Source organism: Pagrus major, chromosome 1 (assembly GCF_040436345.1).
Source record: "Pagrus major chromosome 1, Pma_NU_1.0".
NCBI lineage: Eukaryota > Metazoa > Chordata > Actinopteri > Spariformes > Sparidae > Pagrus > Pagrus major.
Window position 1 is genome coordinate 20801140 of NC_133215.1, and position 25010 is coordinate 20826149.

The 25010-nt window shown below is 39.9% G+C and overlaps 1 protein-coding gene across 4 annotated transcripts in view; it reads left to right on the top strand.

Moving 5' to 3' along the window:
* Positions 1 to 25010, top strand: part of rhbdl3 (rhomboid, veinlet-like 3 (Drosophila)) — a 63305-nt gene that overhangs the window by 33106 nt on the left and 5189 nt on the right. For all 4 annotated transcript variants that reach the window (XR_012180150.1, XR_012180189.1, XM_073482716.1 and 1 more), the window contains 4 exons: positions 1109 to 1267; positions 9070 to 9294; positions 10466 to 10614; positions 17083 to 17195. Coding sequence is in view for 2 of the 4 variants with exons in the window: in XM_073482716.1 (XP_073338817.1) it covers positions 1109 to 1267; positions 9070 to 9294; positions 10466 to 10614; positions 17083 to 17195 (646 nt within the window). In the remaining 2 variants the exon portion in view is untranslated. The remainder of the gene's footprint in view (positions 1 to 1108; positions 1268 to 9069; positions 9295 to 10465; positions 10615 to 17082; positions 17196 to 25010) is intronic.

Sequence of the window (25010 nt, forward strand, 5' to 3'; positions counted from 1 at the left end):
TCACATCTTTATGCATGAATGCGCTGTATTTACACACAAAGACATGCTTGCGCTCACATACACACATTTGCAGATATACAAAAACACACACATTTTCACTTATACGGAGAGGTAGCAAACGTCTTCTGCCTGCATCCACAAACAACCTTCGACTCAAACGCTGTCATATTTTCGAGACAAGTTTGTCCTCAATTGAACAGACAAATGCTGTCACGCAGCTGTTGCTCCTCTTCTCTTCTATCCTTCTTTTAGGGGATCAAGAGCAGCTTGATTTTGAGGAAATCCAGGCAGAATTACTGGCAGTCTATTGCTTTGAAACAGAATAGACTAATAATAAGTGTCTTTGCTCACTTCTCGGCAATCAATGCGTCTCCTTTACAGCTTTTAACGCTCTTGGATACAGTTCACAACATGAAACACAAACAATATGTATGTTTATCTGGTGACAGATTCAGTCTAAATTGTCACTTAAGATATGAGGCGTCGAGCTACTAAGTGCAAAGCAAAGAAAAGAGTGTGTGGGATTGAGATGTCAGGGCTCTCAAAGCTGGAGAAAAGTGCAGTGCTCTTCTCGCACTCAAGCTCTCAAGAAGTCACCACTCTTTTGAATTCCGGCTTTTTAAGACTTTTTCGGTTGTGATGGAAAATCTTGTGTTTTTCAGATGTATTTGAATGCCTCCTCTGTTCTGGCTGTGAAAAAAAACAGCCTGTGGTTAAACGCAGCACTCAGTGTCATTTCAAACTGAAATCAAAAGCTGTTAAGAGTTACTGCTGCCTCTCAACAGTTGGGCCTTTTTGGAGCAATTAGGGCTCTTTAACCAGACGCTCAAACCACCGCTCGTGGGTTTTTGAGCTTTTGATGTTTGGCAGCGCAGAAAATTATGCACTGGTGGATACTGACCGCTCATGAAATTCTAACATGTTTATTTGCATCAGCTGCTTATTTAATACTCTGCGTATGTGTTGTGCCTGAAGTCTGCTGTCGGCCACATTTGGATTGTTTCAAGCAGAGATGTATTTGTCTCTATTCACTTCCACATTCTTACAGTTTGTTAGCTTACATAAAGTTCTTATCATTTTTGCATCCTCTTTGTGTGTTCATTTGCAGTACGACCCAGAGAATTCGGGCTTTATCAGTACGGAGCGGTTCAGGGACCTTCTGGCGACCCACGGCTCTGAGCTTGACCCACACAAACTGGAAGTCCTACTGGCCCTCGCCGATGGCAACGCTGACGGAAAGATCTGCTACCAAGACTTTGTCAACCTGGTGAGATGTTTTAGCGTTTAATAGGCTTGTTAACATCAGCATCCAGTGGATATCAATACTTCATCGGCACCTCTTACCCTGCAATTTGTCCTTATATAAATGTTTAGATTTACATTTAAGTATCAGTTGATACATGCAATATTGGCACACATGCAGGTGGTGAAAGTCACGTGAGGTGTGGGTTTAAGTCAAATGAGGCACAAGATTTACATAAACAGAATAACAAAAGACTTGCAACTCAAGTTTGACTTTGACGCCTCAAGACTTGTGACTTCATTTGGACTACAGACTTTGAAATAGGGATGGGACAAAATATCGATACAGCAATATATCGCGAAACTTCCTCTTAAGATATGATTATCGGTATGCTCGCCCCAATGATCGTTGCATGCTGCAACATGTGGCACATTGGAATGAGGGCACACGTGAACATGGAGTTCCCGTCAGTGTGTGTTATAAAAAGGCACAAAGCTGAGACTCTGTGCACGTTTTGTACATTGTTTCATCACAGTCAGTGTTAAATTCTGTGAAACTGACACTGCAATGCAGTGAATAAATACATAATTCCTGCACGTTGCCTTTTTAGGGGTTTTGTATTTTTTTATGTTTGAAAGACATACAAACTTTAAAGAGGCATTCATTATTTCTCTATATTCACTATACTAGCTTTTAATCATTTTAACATTTAAAATGTCATTTAAAAAAAAACAGTAAAGGTTGAATAATGACTTGTTTAGGACTTCAAACAAAAAGTGTAGGATTTTGTCTCAACTTGGTTCATGACTTGGGACTTTTGTAACCCACTCTTCGGTAAAACTCCACTGTCTAAATTATCTCCACTCATTTTTTATTTTTTTTTGTCACACATCAAACTTTTTGCTGTCTTTATATCCAGCCCCAAACAGCCATACTCCAATATCACAGCTCAGCTACAAGGTGGAGAGTCTTCCTAATAGGAAATGACTCTGAGTCTGGTGATAAATTCCCCTCTTAACGCTCACCTTGCTCCACTTTCAGATTCACCTTCACATCGCAGCCTGCTGCTGATTGTCCGAGGTCTCACTCAAGCATCTCCAGCTGTGTTCGCTGCCTCATAACCTTCTCATTTTCTGTTTTCCACTATCTCACTTGTTGTTCCCCACGGGAGGCTGAACTGCTGACCCAGGACAGTGTGGAGTGGTGTTGGAGTGGGAGTAGTTTTGTGGTGCACCATAACTACTGGGTGGCTGTGGGAAGGAGTGTGTGTGTGTGTGCATGCGTGTGTGTGTCTGTAGGGAATTCATTGTTGTCTGTGAGTGTGAGCGTGTCCATCTCTCCCTTTCTCTCTTGTTCCTCAGAGCTGTTTATTGTCTGATACAGTGGCTGAGGAATGAGGCCTGTAGGAAGCTTGGAAAAATGTCAAAAGGGCTTTTCACTGTTGGTGACCAGTTGGTGCATTCATGTCATGTGACAGGCTGTGGGTCACGGCATGCAAGTGGAAGTGGGACAGAGAGGAATGGGGTGCCGGCATCTGTTTGTGTACAGTCACTTTTTTTTTTCTTAGTCGCTATTGTGTTCACCCTCTCAATGGTTAATACATTCATAGAAGCTGCAGCAGAACAACAGGAGCTGAGCACAGAGAGGAATACAGGGAGAGAGGGAGTGACATGCATTCATGATTATGGTAATATGCTGTGCAATGCATGAATAAGTGCTTAAACAATTAGTTTAGATTACATTAATTGATTAGTTATTCATTTGTCAAGAAGAAATGCCAAACATTTGCTTGCTTCAGCTGCTTTTTTGTCTTCTGTCTTTTCTGTCTTAAATAAGTGTTAAATAGCTCTATATGTGTTTGGTCAGTAACCCATGTCTCTCCTCCTACTGCTCATGCAGTAAAAGAAATGTCCCTGCCCACTTTATCCTATCGGGACAGAGACCTCCATAAAGAGGCAGCCCTGTCTGCTCGTGAACGTGCAGGGAGCAGGATCCTCCTGTATCTGAGTGTTCATGTGGTGATGTAGAGAGGAGGGAGGGAATTGCTAACAGCAAAACGGAGAGGAACTTAGCTCAAACAAGGACAACACCTTAGCTTTAGCAGCTTTAAATGTTTCGGATTGTGAACTGTTGGTTGGAAAAACAAGGAAATTGATCACCGGAAAGAATTGCGATGTTAATTTTTCACCATTTTCTGTGTAAACTAGCTTTTTTTTTCATATGAATTTTTTTTAGCTATAAGAAAAACCAATCAGTCCTACCAGTTCATTAACACAAATAAAAATTAAATAATGACTAAATCAGAAGATGATAGAATAACTTTAAATGCTATGTGTATTTGTGACAAATGTAAGGCTCTGCACTAGGGATCGACCAATACTGTTTTTTCAGGGCTGATACCAATACTTTTTAAATTTCCTGCTACTTCCACCGCGCTACATTTAGGCCAATTGATAACTTTAGTAGCTGACTACTTCGCAGATTCAGATTTTCCAGTGTTGACAGGTTTTGAGACCACACAGTGGTGACTACAGACAGAAAGAAAATTATGCATCCAAGCCAAAGTAGTGCATATTTATATTTTATTGGCCATTGGACCTAAAAATCACCAAAACCAATAATCTGAAAATTGCTGAATATCGGCCCTGATAATCAGCCAGACCAATAATCGGTCTATCCCTACTCTAGGCTAAGCTAGAAATACATTTATTAACACATAAAGTGACACTTATTCATGATAATGTGCAGAAAAGACTATTTGATTAATCTGTCGATCAGCAGAAAGCGCGCTGACAGCTGCTATGATCTTCATTTAATTGGTGCAGTCAGGTAGTAGTAACACCAAACAAGCTTCTGAAATGTGAGGATGTGCTGCTTTTCACTTTTTAAAATCACCGTGAATTGAATATTTTTTGTCGGACAAACCAGGCAATTTGAAGACATTACCTTGAGCTCTTTAAAAATGTTACAGGCATTTATTACTTTTTCTCTTTCTATTTCAAACCAGCAAATGAATAAATGAATAGAAAATTCAACAGAATGAAAATTATTGTTGTTTTGTAAGAAAGTTTAAGCCCTACAATGAATACTACTTTTAGTTAAAGGTTATACTGAAGTTCAGGCTCTGAAAGTAAAAGTGTGTGTCAGGAGCCAGTGTTGAGGGTGTGTTATAAAGATTTCTGTACATGTAAACCCACACTTGAATATGATACAAGTATCTAAGGGAATGTCAGGTATGTAAACACAACTAAATGGACTTTCCAAGCGCAGCCATTAATGGTGTGTAAGATAAAGATCAAAAGGTTTAAAGGAACTCAAGAGTTATAATTCTTCCAGCAAGTTAATTGGCTGGTTTCTCATGGTACATTTCTATCTCTGCAACCCTTCTGCTTTCACAAAAGGAAGAAAAAAGAAATAAAATGTAAGTATAGAATTAGAGGAGGACAGACAGAGACAAACTGGGTGGGTTTATTTGTGGCACCATCTCTCCTTTGCACCGCAGCTCTTCCATCAATGTGATTGTCAGTAATTGCCTGCTCATTGCTCCGTCACAGTCAGCGTTCAAATCACAGTTATCTCCCTCTCTTAACCTCTTCCTCCCCCCCGTCTTCTCTCACTCTCTACCTTCTTCCTCCGTCTCTCTGCCTCTGCATCATAAGCTGTCTGCCTTTTCCCCACTGCTTCTTTCTTATCGGTGCCTTTCTCCTTCTTCTTTTTCTCCATCCATCTCTCTCTAATACATCACGCCGCAACTGTCCTGGGTAGCAACTGGCTCAGTAATAAGTTTATACTGTCTAAAATATCTACAGAAAAGGTTGAACCGCTTTGTTTTTTCCCCCAGTGGGTTGAAATTGTGGAATGATCATGATGGATTTGTGCAGGTTCCTGCAGATGCACTCACAGATGTCCTGATTTGGGTTGTTTGTGGTGATCCAGTTTTATTTTGCTTGAGTTACACTCTGTACTCGGGCTAGCTCTTTAGTTTTTCATCTTAGTCTTAAGTCTTTAAAACTGTTTTCTGAGTTTGGTGTTGAGGACGTTTGTAGCCTGATGTTTTCTATCTTTCTGTCCTTCCTTATTTCTTGTCATCTCTCCCCTGTCAACTGGAATGAGATGCCAGACTTAAAAAACCCTGGTTCAGCTTTCACCTAGCACTGGTGATATCTTATCGTTATCACAATATGAGACTGTATATCATCTTATATTTTGGATATTGTGATATGGCATAAATGTTGTCTTTTCTTCTGAGTTATTTTCTGAACTAACCTTACTTATATTTGCCTTTTCCCACTTTGTCACTATGCTCACGTTCCTGACGATGGATTACCGATGATTATTTATCAAAAATCTCATTGTGTTTGTGTTGCAATATTTGTGGACGTATCAACAGTCAATATTGTTGCCCCTTACATTTTTAACGCAGGGCTGGCTGCTGTTGTTGTTGTCGTGGAAAGCTTCTTAGAAGAATCGGGGCTGTTAGAGCAGCAGGATAATGACCATGGATTTGGAATGAGATTTTCAGCAATGACATATGGGTGTAGTGCTCAGGGCTTTCACTACGTAGTGTATTTCTGTTGTTAAAGATAGACTTCTGCTACTCCTGGTTGTATTTGCTCTGTACCAGCCTTCTCTATACTTCCTTCTTCCATCAGTCCATCTCACTGTCCCTCTTCTCTGACTGCGTTTCCACTGATCAAACTGTGAAATTGTCTCTCGCTGGCTGAACACCTATTTATCCCCTTCACCTCCTCTCCCCCCCTCCTCCCCTCTCCTCTCGCCGGTGGGTAAACAGACAGAACGTCATTCTTTCTTTTGTGTCGTACAAAGACGAGAGGAATTGCAGTCACTTCACACGAAGAATTGACTGTCTTTATGGAGCAGGGTTGCCTGGGGGAGGTCCATGTTTGTGTGTGTATGTGTGTGTGTGCGGTCTGGACGTGGCCATGGTAACCTGTAATCATTTTCCCACAGCTCTCTGGACCTAACACCAAGGCCGAAATAATTGGCTTTTCCTGAAGTTTATCTCCAAACGGTGATACATGCAGGGACACTAAAAGTCTCATTAAACGGTGCATTAAATCGGCCAACTGTTCATACAGAGATTTCGCTGATATTCTGGTTTTACATCTGTGTTCTTATCTGTATTTCCTCCTTGCTATGTTTGAAATGAATTATGATACGTACCGTTGTTTGCAAATTGTTCACAGATGAGTATGTCCACTATCTTCAAACGAAAATGTTCCTTATTTCCCTGATCGGTCTGTTTTTGTGCTTGAATAAACATCAATCACAGCTTCAAAACACGGGCAACACTCTAAAGTAGCTTTTGAAGTTATGTCCAATCGCCTTTCCTTTACTTTTATCACCAATAGCCAATTAGAAAACCATATCACTCATCCTCATTGCCTTAAAATAACATGCACTAACTGACAAATCTGCAGTCCTAGACACAAAAAACAGTAGTAGAGCTGAGAGTTATGGAGTGTGACATAAACAGAGCAGAGGAAGAAGGAGAGAAGGGGGGAGACAGACAGGCTGAGAGGGAGAGAGAGGTAATAAGACTGCGGGAGAGAAGTGAAGCGGGAGTTGTTGCGTCGTCTTGGTGAATCTTAAAAAGCACACAGCCAGTGTAATAAAAGGCACAACGCTTGGAGACAGCAGTGATTAAGGCACACAGCTGAGGCTGCCACACGAACCAGAGTCTGTTTCACGTCTATGCAAACAAATGGAACATTTTTTGTTCTTTTTATTAAGTGCTCTTAAAAGTGACAAGCTCAAAGCCTTACAGTGGAAGCAGGCAACTCAGCTAACGTCAACGCTAGCAGCCAGAAACAAGCATAGCAGTTTGTTTCTTTGGTTCCTGACTACCTCGCAGCTCCTGGTTAGTTTTCTGGTTGCCAGCGTTAGCAACATGGCTACCTCATGCGAACAGCGTGGCTAGCTACCGTCTAAAGAATCACAATTTGAGCTGCAAGGAAGCCTGGGAAAAGAATAAACAAACAACTATGTTCGTTTCTGGCTGCTAGCATTAGGTTTTTGGTTGTCTTCGCGAAAGCCTGATCTCAGTACAGGATGAGTAAGACACTACTTTAACACCAAAGTTAGTATGTGCAGGTTTTTTAAACGCAGCTAAACCTGATGAAAGAGGTTGTTTGCCAGTTGCCCATTTCAGGAGACGAGTTTGCCCTTCTGTTTTGTTTTTTTTTCCTTGTGTGTCATGTTCGTCTTCACAAATATGCCAGAAAAACAGGTAACAGTAGAAAACAGCAGATCCTATACCTCATCGGACTATATCCAAGGTGTTAAATCTTGTTTTCAAAAGTCTTTCTCAATAAAATTCTGAATTCTGAACCTGCTTCTTTCTAATCTGAATGCATGGACATGTTTCTGTCACTCAGTCACCCTCTTGGTCCGTTGAAGGGCCATGAATAATTTTAACCTGAATTTTACAAAAGGAAAAACATTCCTCATATTCACTCCAACATATGATGTGTGTCAAGCTTGCGGATGTACGCTCAATAGAAAACGTGTGCATGTGTGTGTGTTTCGACTTCACTGTCTGAGTGTGTGAAGAAATTCAATAGGAGAAGGCCACTGTTTGAAAAATGTGACACCTGTGTGGTGAAAACGATGCCACTAAATCAAAAAAAAATGACAGTGTTTTTGAAATGAGAGCAGAAATGTCATTTTGTCAGGTTTAAAAAAATGATACTGACTGACAGGCCCTTCCATCACTGAAAGGTTCTGAATGATGAACGTCAGGTGAGGTCTCCGCCCATAAAAAATGAACAAATATAAAATAAGATAAACACTTGTTGAGCCCTCAGTGGGGAAGGACAGATACGTGGAGAAAGTGAAAACTAATCAGGTGTGTATTAGTCTAACGAAAGAATAGAATAGAAGAGCATTTGGAGACAAAAATTACAAAATAAAGTGACGGTTGTGTGATTCATAGCAGCAGAGTCAGTGAGTCTGTGTTAACAGTAGCTGTACTAGTGTTTGTCTGTATTAATATAGAGCTGTATGATCAGTTTGACACAGAATATGATAAGTCAATAGGTAGTGTAGTATAAAATATTATATTATGTTATACTTTACTGTACTGTTGACTACCTACCTACTATAGTATAGTACAGCAATATAACATAGAGTAGAATAGAATATTAAATAATACAATTTGGGTATAATAACATATAGTATAGTATAATATTAAAACAAAACATATCAATGTATAGAGCAAGGTATATAATCAGTTTGTTGCCATAATTATATACAACTATATAGAAACAAACTTAAAAATCCATAATAATCTGACATTTTTGTCATTTATTTATATTTTGTGTATTTCAAAAATATCGGAAAAATCTGTAAAATAAAGAGAAAAAAAGTTTAATTACTTTTTTTAACAGTATGCATAGAGTAGTATGTTTGCATATAGTATAGGCTGCATAAATGTTTGCAAATGAACTCTTTATAGACAGGAAGGATGTAGAGAAAGTATTTGGTGGTTGCTAAGTGATGATAAAGGCATGCGGTTGCTATGACAAGGTGGGAGGGGCCTTTCAGTGTACTGGACTGAGATGGATTGGTGTGTGTGTGGCCTGTACCCGATGCGTGTTGAGGCCCAAGTAGTTCACTACAAAATGAAGTACGTTGAAGCATTCACATGTTAAATAAAACAACTAATTAGCAGGTAAACAGGATGCTCGTTAATGTCAAAACCTGCTGCATTAGTGATAATAAAGCAGTAAAATTCTCTGAAGTGTCTCTCACAACGCCGTCCTTCCCTTCTTCACTTTCCTCTTCTCCTTGCTCCTCTTCTCCAGATGAGTAACAAGCGCTCCAACAGTTTCCGGAGGGCCATTCTGCAGGGCAGCAGGCAGCTGAAAGGCTGCAGTCTCAGAGATGAGGTAGGCTTGGGGCTGTCCCAACGGCTGGTCCGACACGTCGCCTATGAGACGCTGCCCCGCGAGGTCGACCGCAAGTGGTACTTTGACAGCTACACCTACTGTCCCCCACCCTGGCTCATCCTGGCTATCACCATTGCTGAGGTAAATTGTGTCTCTTACGGTACGCCGTGGAGGTTTTGACCACTTGCAGCACTATGGAAACATGTTTTGATTATTCTGAGTGTGAACATTTGCAACAAGTGCAGAAGGTTGTAGTGTGAACTATGTATGCATGTGAGCCACGTAATACAAAGAAGAAGATGAACTGTCCTGTGTGATTGTAAAGGAACTGGTTTTTACTTCAAAGATTGTCCATGTCATGTCATGATTTGAGGTCCCCCTGTTTCATGCTATTCCACTACGAGTGCAGTATAAACAAACAGCAACATACGAGCCAGAGGAAGGAAAGAAGAGGCACCTAGGCGATTTAGATGTTGACAGAAACAATGCATGTTTCAAAATATTCCAAAAATTGGTCTTGCATTTATTTTGTGGGGATGGAAAATCTTTCAACTAGGACTGTCAAGTGAAAACAATCTGATTAATTACATGCTTTGTGATTAATTAATGTATCACACGTGGACTTACTCAGTCTGTGTAATAACCCCTGTTTAAGTGGGACCTCAAGGAAAACTTCATCCAAGTCACCTGTTTCTATCATGTTTATAAAGCTACTGTGGACGATTGTATGATCAGTCTTTATGGCTTCAACGAGCATCATAGAGCGTGATTAATCTGAGTTCATTTTATTGATGCATTTCTTTAAAAACCTATAACGAATTAATCAAAATGAACACTACGAAGCCACTTTGACAACCTTACTTTCAGCACTTTTATTTGGCCTCAAGGATGTGCAACAACTTTAAATATGTAAGCATTGCAGTCTTATGTTAGACTGCAATGCTCTGCAGTAATGGTGATTCTTACTAGTTATTAAGTGCATAAATTAAGTTTTTCCTGTGAAGTTTGGTAGAATAACTTGGGTCCGATATCATTATCTGTGTTAAGATAAGACAAATTACTTTCATCAGCTCTTAAAAAAGTTGATAATAGTCTATTGATTGTTCAGTTTCTTTTCTTCTTTCAAAGTTAATGTAATTTGACTGATAACTCTTGAGGATGAGTAAAGAAATTAAATTTAAAGTTTGTGCTCAACGTTCATCTAATTACTCGAGCAATTTGCTTTGATTTATGATGCTCAGCATCATTTCACTGGTGTGTAAAATGAAACGATTATTCCTGAAACCACTTGTTCTGTGTTTGCTCTGTATAGGTAGCCGTGTTCATGTACTACGGCTTCCAGCTGGACCGCTTAGTCCTGCAGGTGTCCAGCCCGTCCTTCCTAAAGAGCCCCTTACCTTACCACCCCCAGCTCCGAGCCCAGTCCTGGAGGTACCTCAGCTACATCTTCATGCACACCGGGTGAGTTTACATCTTGCTATTGGATTTCTAATCATGAGGCCACGCTGGACACAATTACGTGTTCGGATGCTGGAAATGCCTCAGTGACACATTTTGCACAACCTGAACTCCTCCTCCACATTTTGCTCACGTCAGTCTTGTGATCAGAGAATAACACCATGAAAAACACAAGCTAGAGGCACTGTATATCTGTGATGCCCCGAGTGGTTTGGGTGGTCTTAGTTAGAGCTTGTTACATAACGATTTCATTAACAAAAACTCACCGTCAAATTAATTTTCACCGAAACACAACTACTGAGGGCAATTAAATCCTCAGTCGTGAAGGACAAATGCAGATAAGCAAGAGGAGATGGGCAAATGAGGCATTGTGAGTCGCTAATAATGAGTCTTGGATGCAGTTCATGAATTGACAAAACAAACAAGTGACAAATAATCATGTGGGACACCTAAAGTAAGATCTTGAAAGAGCAATTAGTATTAGATTATTGGCCTAATGTGTATTTACTGCAATGCTGCTGTCCTATCTGAGTGTGGGGAACATTTGTCTCCATAATAACGCTCCTCTGCTCGAAGAAACCACAAAATATTGACAGATAATTTGATAAAACTAAGCGTTATACTTCTTTATCCTCCTCTCCTCTCCTCTCCTCTCCTCTCCTCTCCTCTCCTCTCCTCTCCTCTCCTCTCCTCTCCTCTCCTCTCCTCTCCTCTCCTCCTATTTTATTATCAGTTCAGGCCAGGTCGTCCAGGTTTAATTACCCTTCTGGGTAAACGTAGTCTCAGGCAATAGTGAGAACTAATAAAATGATAATTTAATTAGGAGGACGTGGAGGTGCCGGTGGTGATGACAGTGTGTGGTTAAAAGATGAACTCGAAGGGACGAATGGAGTGATAAAAGGAGAGAGGTGAGATGTTTAACATGCACTGATTACACAGGAACATCAGAGGAAGAGGCTGTGGGAATGAATCCGACCTGCCAGTGCGTCTGATTTTATGTGGAAATTGTTTATTTATTCATGTGATTCTATAATTTCATTATGCCTGCTTATGGTCAGTTGCTCCTGTTAATGCTATGCAAGTCCCAGTAGGCCTCATCATCCCTGAGTCTGAATCTGATTGTCCCAGTCAAACTAGAATAGGCTCAGTCACGAGGGAAATCTCATTGACTGTGGTCGCTGCGGTTTCTGGGAGCAGCCTAACATTCAGTACCGGCTACAAGTTGCACTTTGTGATCTTAGTCCTGCAGATTTTGTAGATTTGAAGGGTTTTCGTGATCTCAGCACACAGACTGCAAGAAATTTGCATCGCTGATCAAAAATGACTTTCAATAATTCAGGGAGTATAAATATGTGATTACTGCTTCATGGCACAGAAGAACGGCGGTCGTTATGTGCTGGCTGGCTTCACCACCTTAGCCCATTTGCTTATGCTGATACCAGAGCCACTGGGAGAGACATTCATTAGAAGGCACATGGAGACACATTTCTCAATGTCTCTGTACTCTAAATGATACAAGAGGATGATGTTTATGTAAAGGATCGAAGTGGTGAGCATGGAGCTTCATACATGTGACACCACATGTGGCTCGTACAACAATTAAAGCGCCCCCTTCTTGTAACATCGCAAGTGAAACGCTGCATATAATGTTGCACGATATGTTTGGTATTATTAATTACATTCAGACACTAAATGTGGTATCTCCCCCTACCATTGCATTCATGTTACAACACCACTGTTGTTCGAATCATCTGCCCCCTCAAGTGGTTTCTAGTTTGTTGCATTAGCTAACGTTGCTAACATCAGCTAGCAAGCATTGATGTCACTAACTAACGCTAGCTACCTATCGTTAATGTGACTAACGCTAGCTAGCAAGAGCAAAGTGAGCGTTTGGAGGACCTTAGGGCAGTACGGTATTCTGGGAGCATACTGTAGAACTCAACCATTTTTATGTTTTTCTTCCACAAACTGGCAACTACTCTCGATGCTGTCGAAACACAGGATACCGAAGACGTTATGCCATTGGCTGACAAACCTTGTTAGAGGCTGGAACCAACCGTCAGGATTCTTACACAGAGATGAACAAAACAATCATTTTGGACACGACGAACTTTGTCAAATGATTCATTCGCAATCATAATAACATTTTTAAGGAAAACCTGAAAGACACGACACTACATGGCTGTTACACAGTCAAGAGAAACAATAGAAAGTGGGGCGGTGAGAAGATTACAGTGTAAAATATTTTCTGTATGTGTTGCTATGTGTAACACCATATGAACACATACATGCATGTGATTTTGCTTCTTTTTTCTTTTTTTTAAAATTACTTTACTTGGAGTCCAACAGGTATTTTGTAATAGAATAGAATAGAATAGATTATAATAGAAAATACTTTGTCCAAGGCCGAAATTTGTCTTTGCCATGTCATTTTCTCTGAAAAAGTTATTAAAATCATCATGATGTGACATTTATTGTGGCCTGTACCAAATAAACATGTGATCTTACGTCTGGAGAACAAGATTTATTGGCCAGGGCATCTCTGCAGCACAACAGTACTTCATTATAATGCTGTTTTGTCACACAGTTGACCTAATTAAAGTAATATTTTCTTGGTTTTGGAGGCCAAGTTTTCTGAAGTAAGGGAATTCTTGTCTTTCCAGATTGATGCCAAAACTTACTAATGCTTGGATGGAATGACCTTTAACAAAAGTCAGGGACAGGAATTAAGAGTATGACACTGTGTACACCCTGATCCACTGATCCACCAGTACAGACAATACTGCTTCTAATCATTTATAATGACTCTGTCTTCTGCAAAGCTCTTGTGACTGACTGATACCACTGTTTCCATGTTTCACTTTTCCTTCACACACTCTCCCCCTTTCTTCCCCCCTCTCTCCCTCTCTCTCACACACCAGCAACTACAAACCATGTAATCCCATCAACAGCTCAGTAAGGCTGATCCTTCCCAATTCTCAACACCAAAACAGAGTGTAAATATTGGCCCCAAAACATCCCTCAGCACAGTGCATTGCAGACTCACTCTTCTCTCTCTCCCTCCCTCCCTCCCCCTTTCTCTCTATGTGCAGTGTGTCTGTAGTAGCTGTGAAAACTTCAGGAAGATTAGCCTCCTGCTAGATTAAACCATGACTTGAAACATTTTGCAGCAAGAAAAGAGCTTTATTTCCGGTTGCGTTTGTGCTGCTTTTGTCCACTCCTCATTATCATGCAGAGGTTTGTCGTCCAATAATAAATGATGCTGTTGCAGTACAGTCTGTGCTGTGCAAGTGTTGGCACGGTGAGCCCTTATTTTTTCTTGTTTCTTCTATGAAACTCTAATCAATTTATGTTTTGTTTCCTTCCTTTTTGTGAAAGCATCACAATATTTTCGTCACTTTGACGCAGCTAAAAGGGGCAAAGAGGTTTCACTGGGTTCTGATGTTGAATTGCGCAGAAAAATGAATTAATTGTGAAGCTCCGCTGTAGTTTGGTGGACAAGTGATAAAAAAAAAAAATGAAAGAACCAGGGTCATCTTGACACAAAAGGACCTCTCATGGGTTTTTTTCAAGTGCAGCCCATCCCTCACAGCCCTATTAGCAGTATAGAAATAGATAGCCACTGTTATTTGGAGTGGAGTTGTCCTTCTGCGTTTGGACAGGCCTCTCCCAGCCAATCAATATCCCCCATTGTCTCTGTGATCACTGGAACGATCCTCTGTGTCGGCATTGTGGTTGAGGCGGCTGTGTTGTTTCAAACTAAATAGATTATCGGCCTTGTCTTGTTTTTTTCATGTCTGTGTTGGGGGAATTGCCTGTGTGTGTGTGTGTGTGTGTGCGCGCGCGTGTGTGTGCGTGTGTGTGTGCTTGTTTGTTTACATTCATTTCTAGGATGATGAAGCTGTTTGATGTTGAGTTTTCTTTTTTTTCCCAGAATGCACCAACAGGAAACACACACAGCAATTCAACCGTTCAGTTTGTCAAACTGTCGATTGGGGAGAAAAAAAGAGAGAGTCATCTCTTTGTCTCTTGCTTCTGAACTGTCGTCTCCCTTTCAGCTAATGTGAAACAGTAATGACAGTATAATTAGGACAGAGAGTGAAAACAGAAGGGGAGAGTGATGGAGAGACAATGATGAAGATTATGAGAGAGAGGGAGAGAGGAAGCTGAGAGGCCGGATTATAGCAGCTCGCTGTCCTTTTGGATTCTGCTGTGACATCTGAATGTGTCTGTGCTGCTGCTGACTGAGGTTTGGCTGGAAGGACTTTCTAACCGTGAAGGGCACAGTCAGGGCGTGTGTGTGTGTTTGGTTGTGCATGTGTGTGACCCAGCTATCCCTTGTTTGTAGCCATCACACTGAAACACATGCTGTGAGTGGATTTGGGTCCATTTGCAGCTCTTTTATCGTGCAGTGTGTCTATTTCTATGTGTGTGTGTGTGTGTGTGTGTGTGCACCTCTATCTGTGTTCACATGTAATGTTTAAGTGCACTGGAGTGTGTTGATGATTATCTGTTGATGGCCACGACAGTGTGGTTTGATGAAGGAGCAGATGTTCCAGTTTGTGTGTGTGTGTGTGTGTGTGCATGTGTGTGTGTCTGTGTGTGTCTGTGTGTGCGTGTGTCTGTGTGTGAGCAAGCATAATAATATGGTCTTAGGTGATGATGTGCTATAATAAAAACCACACACTGCACACTCAGTGACTGATCTGAGTATTATCACTTTTAAAACAGACAGTGATCATTCTGGACAGGAAAATTAAAAATTATCTGACCATTTATTAAATTGTGCCACTCATCTTGGTGTCTCTTGTTTTTTTCTTTAATCATGTTTGTGCACAGTCAGTATAGTTTGTAGCTGTTTTTGCACAGCATGGTTTGATTTTGTCACAGTTTTTGTTTCATCATTGTATGGTGCCAGAATTGAGCTTGTTACCTGTCAATCTTCTGACACCTCACCCACGGGAGTGAAAGGAAGCATGTCGCCTGAAATATTGGCATGGAAACAAGTCATTTTCAAGCTGCTTGTGATTGCAAGTTTGCATAAAAATCTAAATATCATAGATTTAAATAAAATGATTGGAGAATGTTTAGCATTTGTAGATTCAAAGGTGTTTCTAGGTTGTTTTTTTCAGTGTTTGAAAGTGTGTCGCCTCGCACACATACACATACATGAACCATGTAATCCTGCCAACAGCTCAGCAACACTGATCCTTTCCAAATCTTAAAACCACAACTAGAGTGAATATTCGCTCAGAAAACAAACCTCAGTGGAGAACTGTGCAGACTTCTCTTTGTCTGTCTGGTCAGAGGTTTCACAGAATACACATGGAAATGTTTTTTTAAAGCATGACAAGGTTGATTTCCTCAAATTACAACAACATTTTAATTAAATGTGCTTTAATTAAATCAAATGCCTTGCTTCCAAGTTTGCCTAGTAGCCAAAAATGTCCCCTGCGGCTCAGAATTAATTTTCCCCATAGAGCACCATGGTGCTCTATAGGGAAAATTAATTCGGTAAAACTGTTGGCAGGACACTGTGAACAGCAAACAAGTTCTATTATGACTCTTTCTGTTCTGAATTTTGTGATCCACAGAGGTTTATATTTGTAAAATGTTCCTTGAGGCCGTGTAAAGTGCGCCAGGCGAGCAGTTCTCATCAGGCCGAGTAGGCGCCATCTTTGTGTTCACTATTTAGTGCTTTATAAATCACTAAATCACCACTAAATCCTACACACTGGACCTTTAGGATCTTTAGGATGGACATTTAATTTGACATGTCACTTTGGGCTCTCAAAACTGGTTAATTTTCACTATTTTTTTGGACATCAGTAGATTTATCAATCATGAAAATAATTATTAGTCCCAGACCTTGACATTTTCCCAGGTTTTGAAATGTCAATATCTAAGTTTTCTGCCACCTCCTACAGTGGTGGTGCTTCCAGCCTTAAACAATGACATTTAAAAGATTTGAAAAGCAGCATGTCTTTCCTGAAATTGTGTCCAGATTCATAGAACATGCCAAGGTTTTCATAAGGACTATTTCTTTAGTAAAAAGTTGTTCCAATGGAAAAAAGTTCACTGCATGTTTTGTGGATTATTCAGAGATGAACTGGGACAATGCTGCTGGAAAGACATATTGCTAATTTTTTAAATTTTATCTTTCAGTTCTTGAAGCAAAATGAAAAATATACCCTCTGTGTACTTTTAACTCCATTGAGGTACATTTGTAAGGCAAGTTTATTCATATAGCACCATTCAGACGGGGAATTCAAACTTTACAGGAGCAAAAAAATACATAAAAAAATTTAAACTGCATTTTAAAGACAATAAAAACAAGCAAATATGATTATGATCATGATCATGAATATGATCTATGATTCATTTGACTTGTTCTGACTCTCTCTCTCTCTCTGTGTGTGTGTGTGTGTGTGTGTGTGTGTGTGTGTGTGTGTGTGTGTGTGTGTTTTACAGGATTGAACACCTGAGCCTGAACATGGCCATGCAGCTGCTGGTGGGAGTCCCTCTAGAAATGGTCCACGGAGCCCTGCGGATCGGACTGGTCTATGTGTGTGGTGTGCTAGCAGGTGGGGCACACACACACACACACACGCAACAATTACAATCTCAATCATTCTCCATTCACTGCATACATTTCCCTCCCTCCTATCTACACACAATCTCCACCATTGTTCCAATCTGCTTGTTGTGTGTTTTTCATGCATTCAACAGCCTATCAGGTTACAGCCTGTGTGTTGGTGGATACTGGTCAATGAGAACATGTAGCGTATGTGTGTGTGTGGGTTGTTGAGGACAGATGGCCTTGTGTTTCTGTTTCCTACCAGACGTGGTGGGATGTAGGGGGTTGTCAGTGCCCCATCAAAGCCCCTCTGCATCCCCCTGCGGTCATGTACAATAGGTCAGAGCGGAGAGAGTTATCTCAAACGGAGCTCAATCAGAGGAACACACACACACACACACTTGCACAGCAATAATGGAATAGGAATGGGGGAGTGTGTGAGGAAGGGATGAAGAGCGAGAAGAGACAGAGGAGGGGAGATGAATTCATAAGTGTTGATAAATCAAGAGAGGGTTTGGAGAGGAGGGGCAGGATATGAGAAACATGGAGATGGGAGAGGAGAGGAGAGGAGAGGAGTTTCGGGAGAGCTTGCAGCTACAAATGAGAAAGAAAAAGCAGACACGCAGCTTTGAACAAAATGTCACTGCTCCCTTCCTGCTTCCCTATCAACCTCAGGCACTGGTGCAGTTTCAGTGCTCAGCCCTGTTTAGCTGAGACAGTAAGTCTGCATTTCTGTGTGTGTCTGTGCGTGTCTGTGTGTGTGTGTGTGTGCATGATCATGACCTCTGTTTCTCTTCACTGAATCAGTACTTACTAACAAAGCCTTCCACTCCCACTGTTGATTTCCCAAACCAATCACTTTTTTGTGCCCAGAGGTGACATTTTTTTAGCTACGAGATATCTGGAGTGGAATTATTGGGCTACTTTTTGAGTTGATAATTGGAGATATTTGGGGGGATGGAAACATGGTATCGAACAATATGCAGAGGTGGCAAAAGTACACACATTTTTTACTCAAGTAGAGGTACAGATGCCTGTGTTAAAAAGAGACTACTGATTCAACTTGTCTAATCGAGTAAAAGTAAGAAAGTGCAGGCTCTGAAATGTACTCGAGGTATAAAAGTTAGGACATTTCTGAATCTCTTGTCTAAAAGTTAGAACTTAAACTTAAAGGTAGAATCCGTAGGATTTGTCCGAGCTGTTCATAAATACACCAGAAAGAATGTTGATTGTTGAAAGCATCATAAATTATCAATAATTCCCCTCAAATGCATTAAAACTAAAGTAACAAGCCTGAAAATGTAGAGAGTAGAGTAGAAAGTACAGAAATGTGTGTTAATACATAGGGAGTAAGAAGTACTCAAGTACAGATACCAGAGAAATCTACTTAAGCACAGTAACAAAGTATTAGTAGTGTGATACTGCAACATGTGATCACATTATTCAATACTGCAATGACAATATAAGTTGCAATAAATAAACAAAGTGCCCATATTAGCTCTTCTCTTCTTCCTCAGCCATCATGAAAGCTAACCTCACAGCTGCCCCTGAATTGACACCAGTTATTCTGAGGGTAGCAGACGGATAGCTGGGGCTTCATCTGATTGGTCAAACGTTCGCATGTTGAGTGCGATTGCATGTGGCGTGTAATTAAAATGATTTTTTTGTATTCATCACGTCTCTTGCAACCTTTTTGCGATGTTTTTTTGATGATGATGGTAATGCAATTTATAGGTCCGCCCTAGTGATGTCTTGTGGCAGCGAGTATGTGGTGTGTGTGTGTATGTGTGTGTTACGCAGGGTTTGAATTTCAGCCAGTGCAATTTAATATTCATGAAAATGATGTCTCTCTATTCTCTTTCTATCTCTGAGTCTCTGTGTGTGTGTGTGTGTGTGTGTGTGTGTGTGTGTGTGTGTGTGTGTGTGTGTGTGTGTGTGTGCGCATATAGGGGTCAGTGACAAACACCCTTGGGATACCAGCTGCAGTGGCCTGTAGCATTAACCTCGCAGTGAAATGAGGAGGAAACACACCATAAATCACAACCCCTTATGTACACACACACACACACACACCAGCGCGTCTGCTGTTTTAATTAGATATCGACCACCAGCGGAAGAGAGGAGGCACGTTCTGGTTGTGTTGGTTGTAATATTTGGGTTTGTTGTGTCTGACTGGGCCTTTTTAAAAAATATTTTGGCAGCAGAAGGACTGTAGCCAAAGTCACGATTCTCACAATATTTAGCAACACGTGGGTGGATGTGATAAACAGATATTTGCTTCTCACTGTATATCAGTGTTTTATAAGCAGCAGGTTTATGAATGATTATTTCTATAAAAGGCTATACGTTATGAAAACGTGTACTGTAGGCCTAATTTGAAAAGAGGAGCAGAATTTAACTTAAAGATATTTTATGTGCTTGAAATTTTACATGTTGACTTTTGATCACTTTTTTGTACATGGCTTCACTGTTTTGAACTGAAGACTAAATTGACATCTTGTTACTCTCACTCCAACATGTCCGTGATTGAACCTTTTTAGACTGAATGCATTATAATGTCATCTGATCTGCTACTTCACTGCACGTAAACAACAAATATTACTCGGACCACAACAAAAAATTGCACATGAGCATTTGATATCCAGAAATTAAACTGACAACCTCAGCAATGTACTGGCCACATTTTCACACCTTGAGCAGACACGGTCCAGCCATACACTAGGTTTTAGCCATGTGTAGCTGGATAGTAAATAGTATAGAGAGATTGTAGATTATAACAGTTTAATTTCCAGTGAGGTTTACTGTTCATAATCTATTGTTATCTTTTATTATGTGATTTTGAAATCTATCAATCAATCAATCAATCTTCATATATATAGCACCTTTCAAGCAAATCAAATGCAATGCAAAGTGCTTTACAAGTGACTAACAAAACATGGAATCGATTTAGATGCACAAAACTCGTTATGTTACAAGAGGCTGTGCCCTCAACTTTTACGCCATTTGGAAAAAGATAGACCCCTCAGACATTTTAAATGTATAGATGCAACACCCTCCTTTTTAAATGTTTATTTCTTTCATTTTATTTTTGTTACCCCTTTCTTTCCCCCTCCTTTTTTCTTTTTCTCCTTTCTCCTTCTACCTCATTTCATTTCATACAATCGTGAACAGAGAGGGGCTCAGCTGGCACTTAACAGGAGTCAGGCCAGAGTTCAGAGGTCAAGTAATGACTCAGAGAGAGGTCGATGACCCTCTAGGGCCTACACACATTCTGACACTTTAATGGTAACAATGGACTCGCAAGTAAACACACAAATACTCACTTATGGACACAATAATGCACATAACGGGTCTGCATGAGCAGGTGCAGCAACAGGCAAGCACATGTGTGCAACAACAGAAAAAACTGACAAAAAAAGTAAACAGAGAGAGAGAAAGTCACAAAAAGTCACATATACCATCGAGTGAGTCTCATTATGAGTGCTGATGTGCATTGTTATTCCTCCTCATGTCCCCTGTTCGTTCTCTCCAGTTTGGAAGAACAGTCAAGATAAATGAGATGCCACTTTGGACTCTAAAAACTACAGGCCTCCTGGGGCCTGCTGCTGAGGCATTGTAAGAGACTGTGTCCTTGTCTATGTGTGTGCGTGTGTTTGTGTTTTTGTGTGTGCACGCAAATCACAATAATGTTATTAAAGCAAGTTAATTAAAGGGATGGAGGTCACCCTGCCCAGACACACTTCCTAAACACACGAACTACAAAAGGTGGAAGTGTCCTGAACCAGGTGTTTGAGTGTCTCTTGTGTTTGAAGAGGAAGGAAGTAGCGCAGGATGCTTTTAAAGGGTGTAACCTCGGGAGTGAAAAGCTTAATTTTATGATTGAGGGTCACAGTTAGATTCAAAATGATTTTAAATGTATTCAAATTAATTAAAGCCGCAGCCATTTTTCATAATTTTAAATGTTTATGTGCATTCTGTTATAGAGAGGAAAACAGTGTATATGCTCATTCCAGTGTGTGGTTGTGTGTTTGTGTGTAATCACCGAGCTGCTTAGATTACTCTGCAGTGTTTAATCACCTGGTGAGTCAAACGCTGCTCTTACACCACCTCGCTGTGCTGCCATTAGGGATCACACACCTGAGAAGGCCACACATTAGGCAAAAAGGAAAGTCCTATTTGGAGCTAAATGTCAGCTGCAGCTTTTCAAAGGTCCTTTCATTTCACTTTCTGTCACATATTCCTTTGAAAACACAGGGTTGGATGCCAGCACACTGACTCACTTGGGGTTATCCATGAGAATTGGAATAATTTCAGTGCAGTTTTCAAGTCTTATCAAACACAAAGACACCACACAGCGGTTTATAGATTTTATGACTCTGTAAAGAAATTACTGGAGCCATTTCTCCTCCATCTTGATGCCTTGGAGTTGAACAGCAAAATACATCACAAGCTGTTCTATACGCTGTGAACAATTTAGTGTATTTGATTCGCAAATAATGTCAAATCAGGAATAATTGAAATATGATTAGTCTAGTTTCATTTTTTACTAACATAACATTCTTATCATTCTTAAAGGGTAACTCCACTAGTTTTACATATTGATGTGAGTGCTACTGCATATGTGAAAAAAGTAGTATAAAGCCTTTTGTGGTTCCAGAAGAAGCTGCATGTAGTTGGATAAATCTGTCTAAGTTGCATCGTGGATAATGTAGCACCAGGTTTTGAAAAGGAAGACGAATGTGTGGAATTAAAAAGGTGATATCTCTTGTTCTGTTGTATCAAATTTGATCATTTGTTTTTAGGAGTGCAATGCTAGACCAGTGGAATGCTTTTCAAAAACTGGCGCCTACATTACCCACAATGCAACTTAGCAACTGAGTGACATCACTGGAGGCAATTAATTAGATTACATGCAGCTTCCTCTGGTGCCACAAAAGGCTTTATACCACTTTTTTCACATATGCAGTAGTACTCAACAAGACCTCTTAACACACTTGAGTGTGTAAAATTGATGGAGTTACCCTTAAAAACTAATTCCTGGGTTAATAGGCACATTTTTGAAAACACCTCGGTTTATAAAATATATATATATATATATAAAATATATATATATATATATAAAATATATATATATATATATATGTATATATATATATATATATATATATATATATATATATATATATATGTATGTATAAAATATATAGCCCCACACACAGTATAATACAACATCTGTATGTTGTATTATACTGTGTATGGGGCTATATATTTTCTCAAACTGTGTCTGTGCATGTTTTCTTTCACTTCATGCTGTACCCGCTTCCATAAAAAGCACCATGATTGAGATGCCATGGTTTATCCTATCATCCCTCCTTATGGTGATTTGATATCTGTGAACTCCAGAGCGCTTTCTGTCTTCTGTAATTATAAACCGTGTGCCTTTAGTGTAATATTCTCTGCTGTGAGAGAGAGAGACTTAATGTTGCTGGGTGGAATGGTTTCCTGAGCAGCGTCCAAACCATTAATGTGCACAGTTACGAGGTCGGCTAAATGTGCCTTAAGCTTAGACGGTTGATTTTACAGCTATTTGAGGGCCGAGCTTAGCCTGCAGCATTTTTAACCCGAAAATCTCACACAGTCTTAAATATCTGAATGGCATGTACTGCTCATGGGCCTGTTTATTTTGTTTATTTTCGTTTATCTGTCATGGAGTAAGTATTGTTGGTCCTTGCTCCAAAAGTACTGCAAGAAGTGGGATTATCAAGAATCACAGGATAATGTTTCAACAGATACAGTCCTCCAGGTTGAAGATTCGTTCATACATGTCCTAAACACCTTTACTACCATTTAGAATTTGCATTTTGTTATTCTACCTTTCTTATTATAGGGAAGTGAAATATTAGGCCCTTGAAATTAATTATAAAACGAGGAACACCTAAAACCTTAAATTCAAACAAAATGAGTCCACAGAAACAAAAAATAACTTGGAAGAACTGCAAATAGAAAAAGGAAAATTTTGGAGCCATTTGTCCCGGAGTGGCTTAGACTCTCATAAATATGATTTATGGACACAACATAGCCCAAACCCATAAACGACGCACATTTCTGAATCCCTCTTTACCATCCTCATTATAATAACAATAATAATAATAATAATAATAATAATAATAATAATAACTTTATTTATATAGCACCTTTCAAATCTAACAGTAAATAATGCTTCACAAACAAGAACAAGCCTCAACATTCAAAGAAGGGACATTGCTATTAAACTGTTCTAACCAATAGAAGCAAAACAAGACTAAAACAAACAAGTGACAGTTGTACCAAACTCTGTATATTCTGTGTATGAGTATATGTACAGTGTATAGGTGTGCATGCATTTATGCATTTATATGTTATGCAAATAAGGTGCCTTTGTGTTTGAGACGGTGTGTGAACATAGAGGGAAAGTATAGACCATTCATCAGCAGCTTCATGCGCTCTCCTTCTGTATGCAGCGTGGGCAGTTGTGTCTCATATACTTAGCATCAATAATGTACACAGGTCAGTGCCATGGAGACAAGGGAAGGAAAAGATATACTGAGAAATGAAGAGTGGATAGAGTGTGCGCACAGTGGAGAGAGAGAAATAAAAAGGAGAGTTTCTTTGCTTGATTTAATAGTTCAGCTAAGCATATCTCTCTCTCCTTTTTTCTGTCACCCTGACCCTGGCACCCAGTCTGACCACATTTCCTCTGTGGACTCCATCTCTGAATGACCCCGTGTTACCACTTCTGAATGCTTGAATAGAAATAAATAGAAATGCTTGATTGAATCTTTTGTGCACGTGATGAATTGGTGCTGAGGTGCTAAAGAGAGCAATTCCCTGTTTGTGGCAGCCCGATTTGTATGAATGCATTTGTTTTACATACAAATCACAGTGTGCGCTGGTACAGTATAAGCAAGCCTCTATTCATGAAGGCCCATTTATGACACACGCACAGTAAATAGCGAGAAGCAAAGCAGCCTTTATGCCATTCAGAATAGATGTTTTCAGTGCACAACGGGTCACAGTTTGAGCAAAAACAGTTTAAATTAGCCAGTTAGTCACAGTGTCTGCCAGTGTGATCCTCTGAGGAAAAAATATTCAAATCTTTCTCCTGAATAGTGGAAGTTCAGACTGAAGATTGTAGCTCGAGACACATTTAAAATAAACAAAGTACTGTATCATTTAGAATTGTACCACATTTTAGAAAATTTGCATAAAGTATATTTATTCATTTATCCCCACAATGGCCAAATGCCAGGCTAAACAAGTCTAATCTGTTTTATTCCAAACACTGTAAAGCAGCTATAATCAGTGATTTGATAGTAAAAACAGATCATGTGAGGACGTGTATGTGAAATGTGTCGCTCAAAGTGATGAACCCACAGAGAATTATCATCATGTGAACATAGTGGAGCATTTAGCACCTTAAGAGCCAGACATTTTGTTGGTTTAGACAAAAAACAGAGCTGAAAGGAGAGTGAATATTGGTGTTAAATATAAAAAAAATATGACTCCAACTGTTTGGTAACAGGTATCAACCTACAGTGAAAGTGTGTTTGTGCTGCCTTCAAGTGGTCAGAAAAGTAGAAGATTTAAAGACCAACTTGTCCATGTTGGCTTAAAAGACGAGATTCAAAGATCATTGCTGACCTTAGCAGAGTTTGTTTTCTGAATTACTGTTTCCAAGGTCAAAAGTGAACCTTGAACGTCTAATGTAATTTAATATTTCTGACTTTATTATTAAGCAGTTTTAAACTGATGTACAATTTAATACTGATGTCTCTAATTGGCC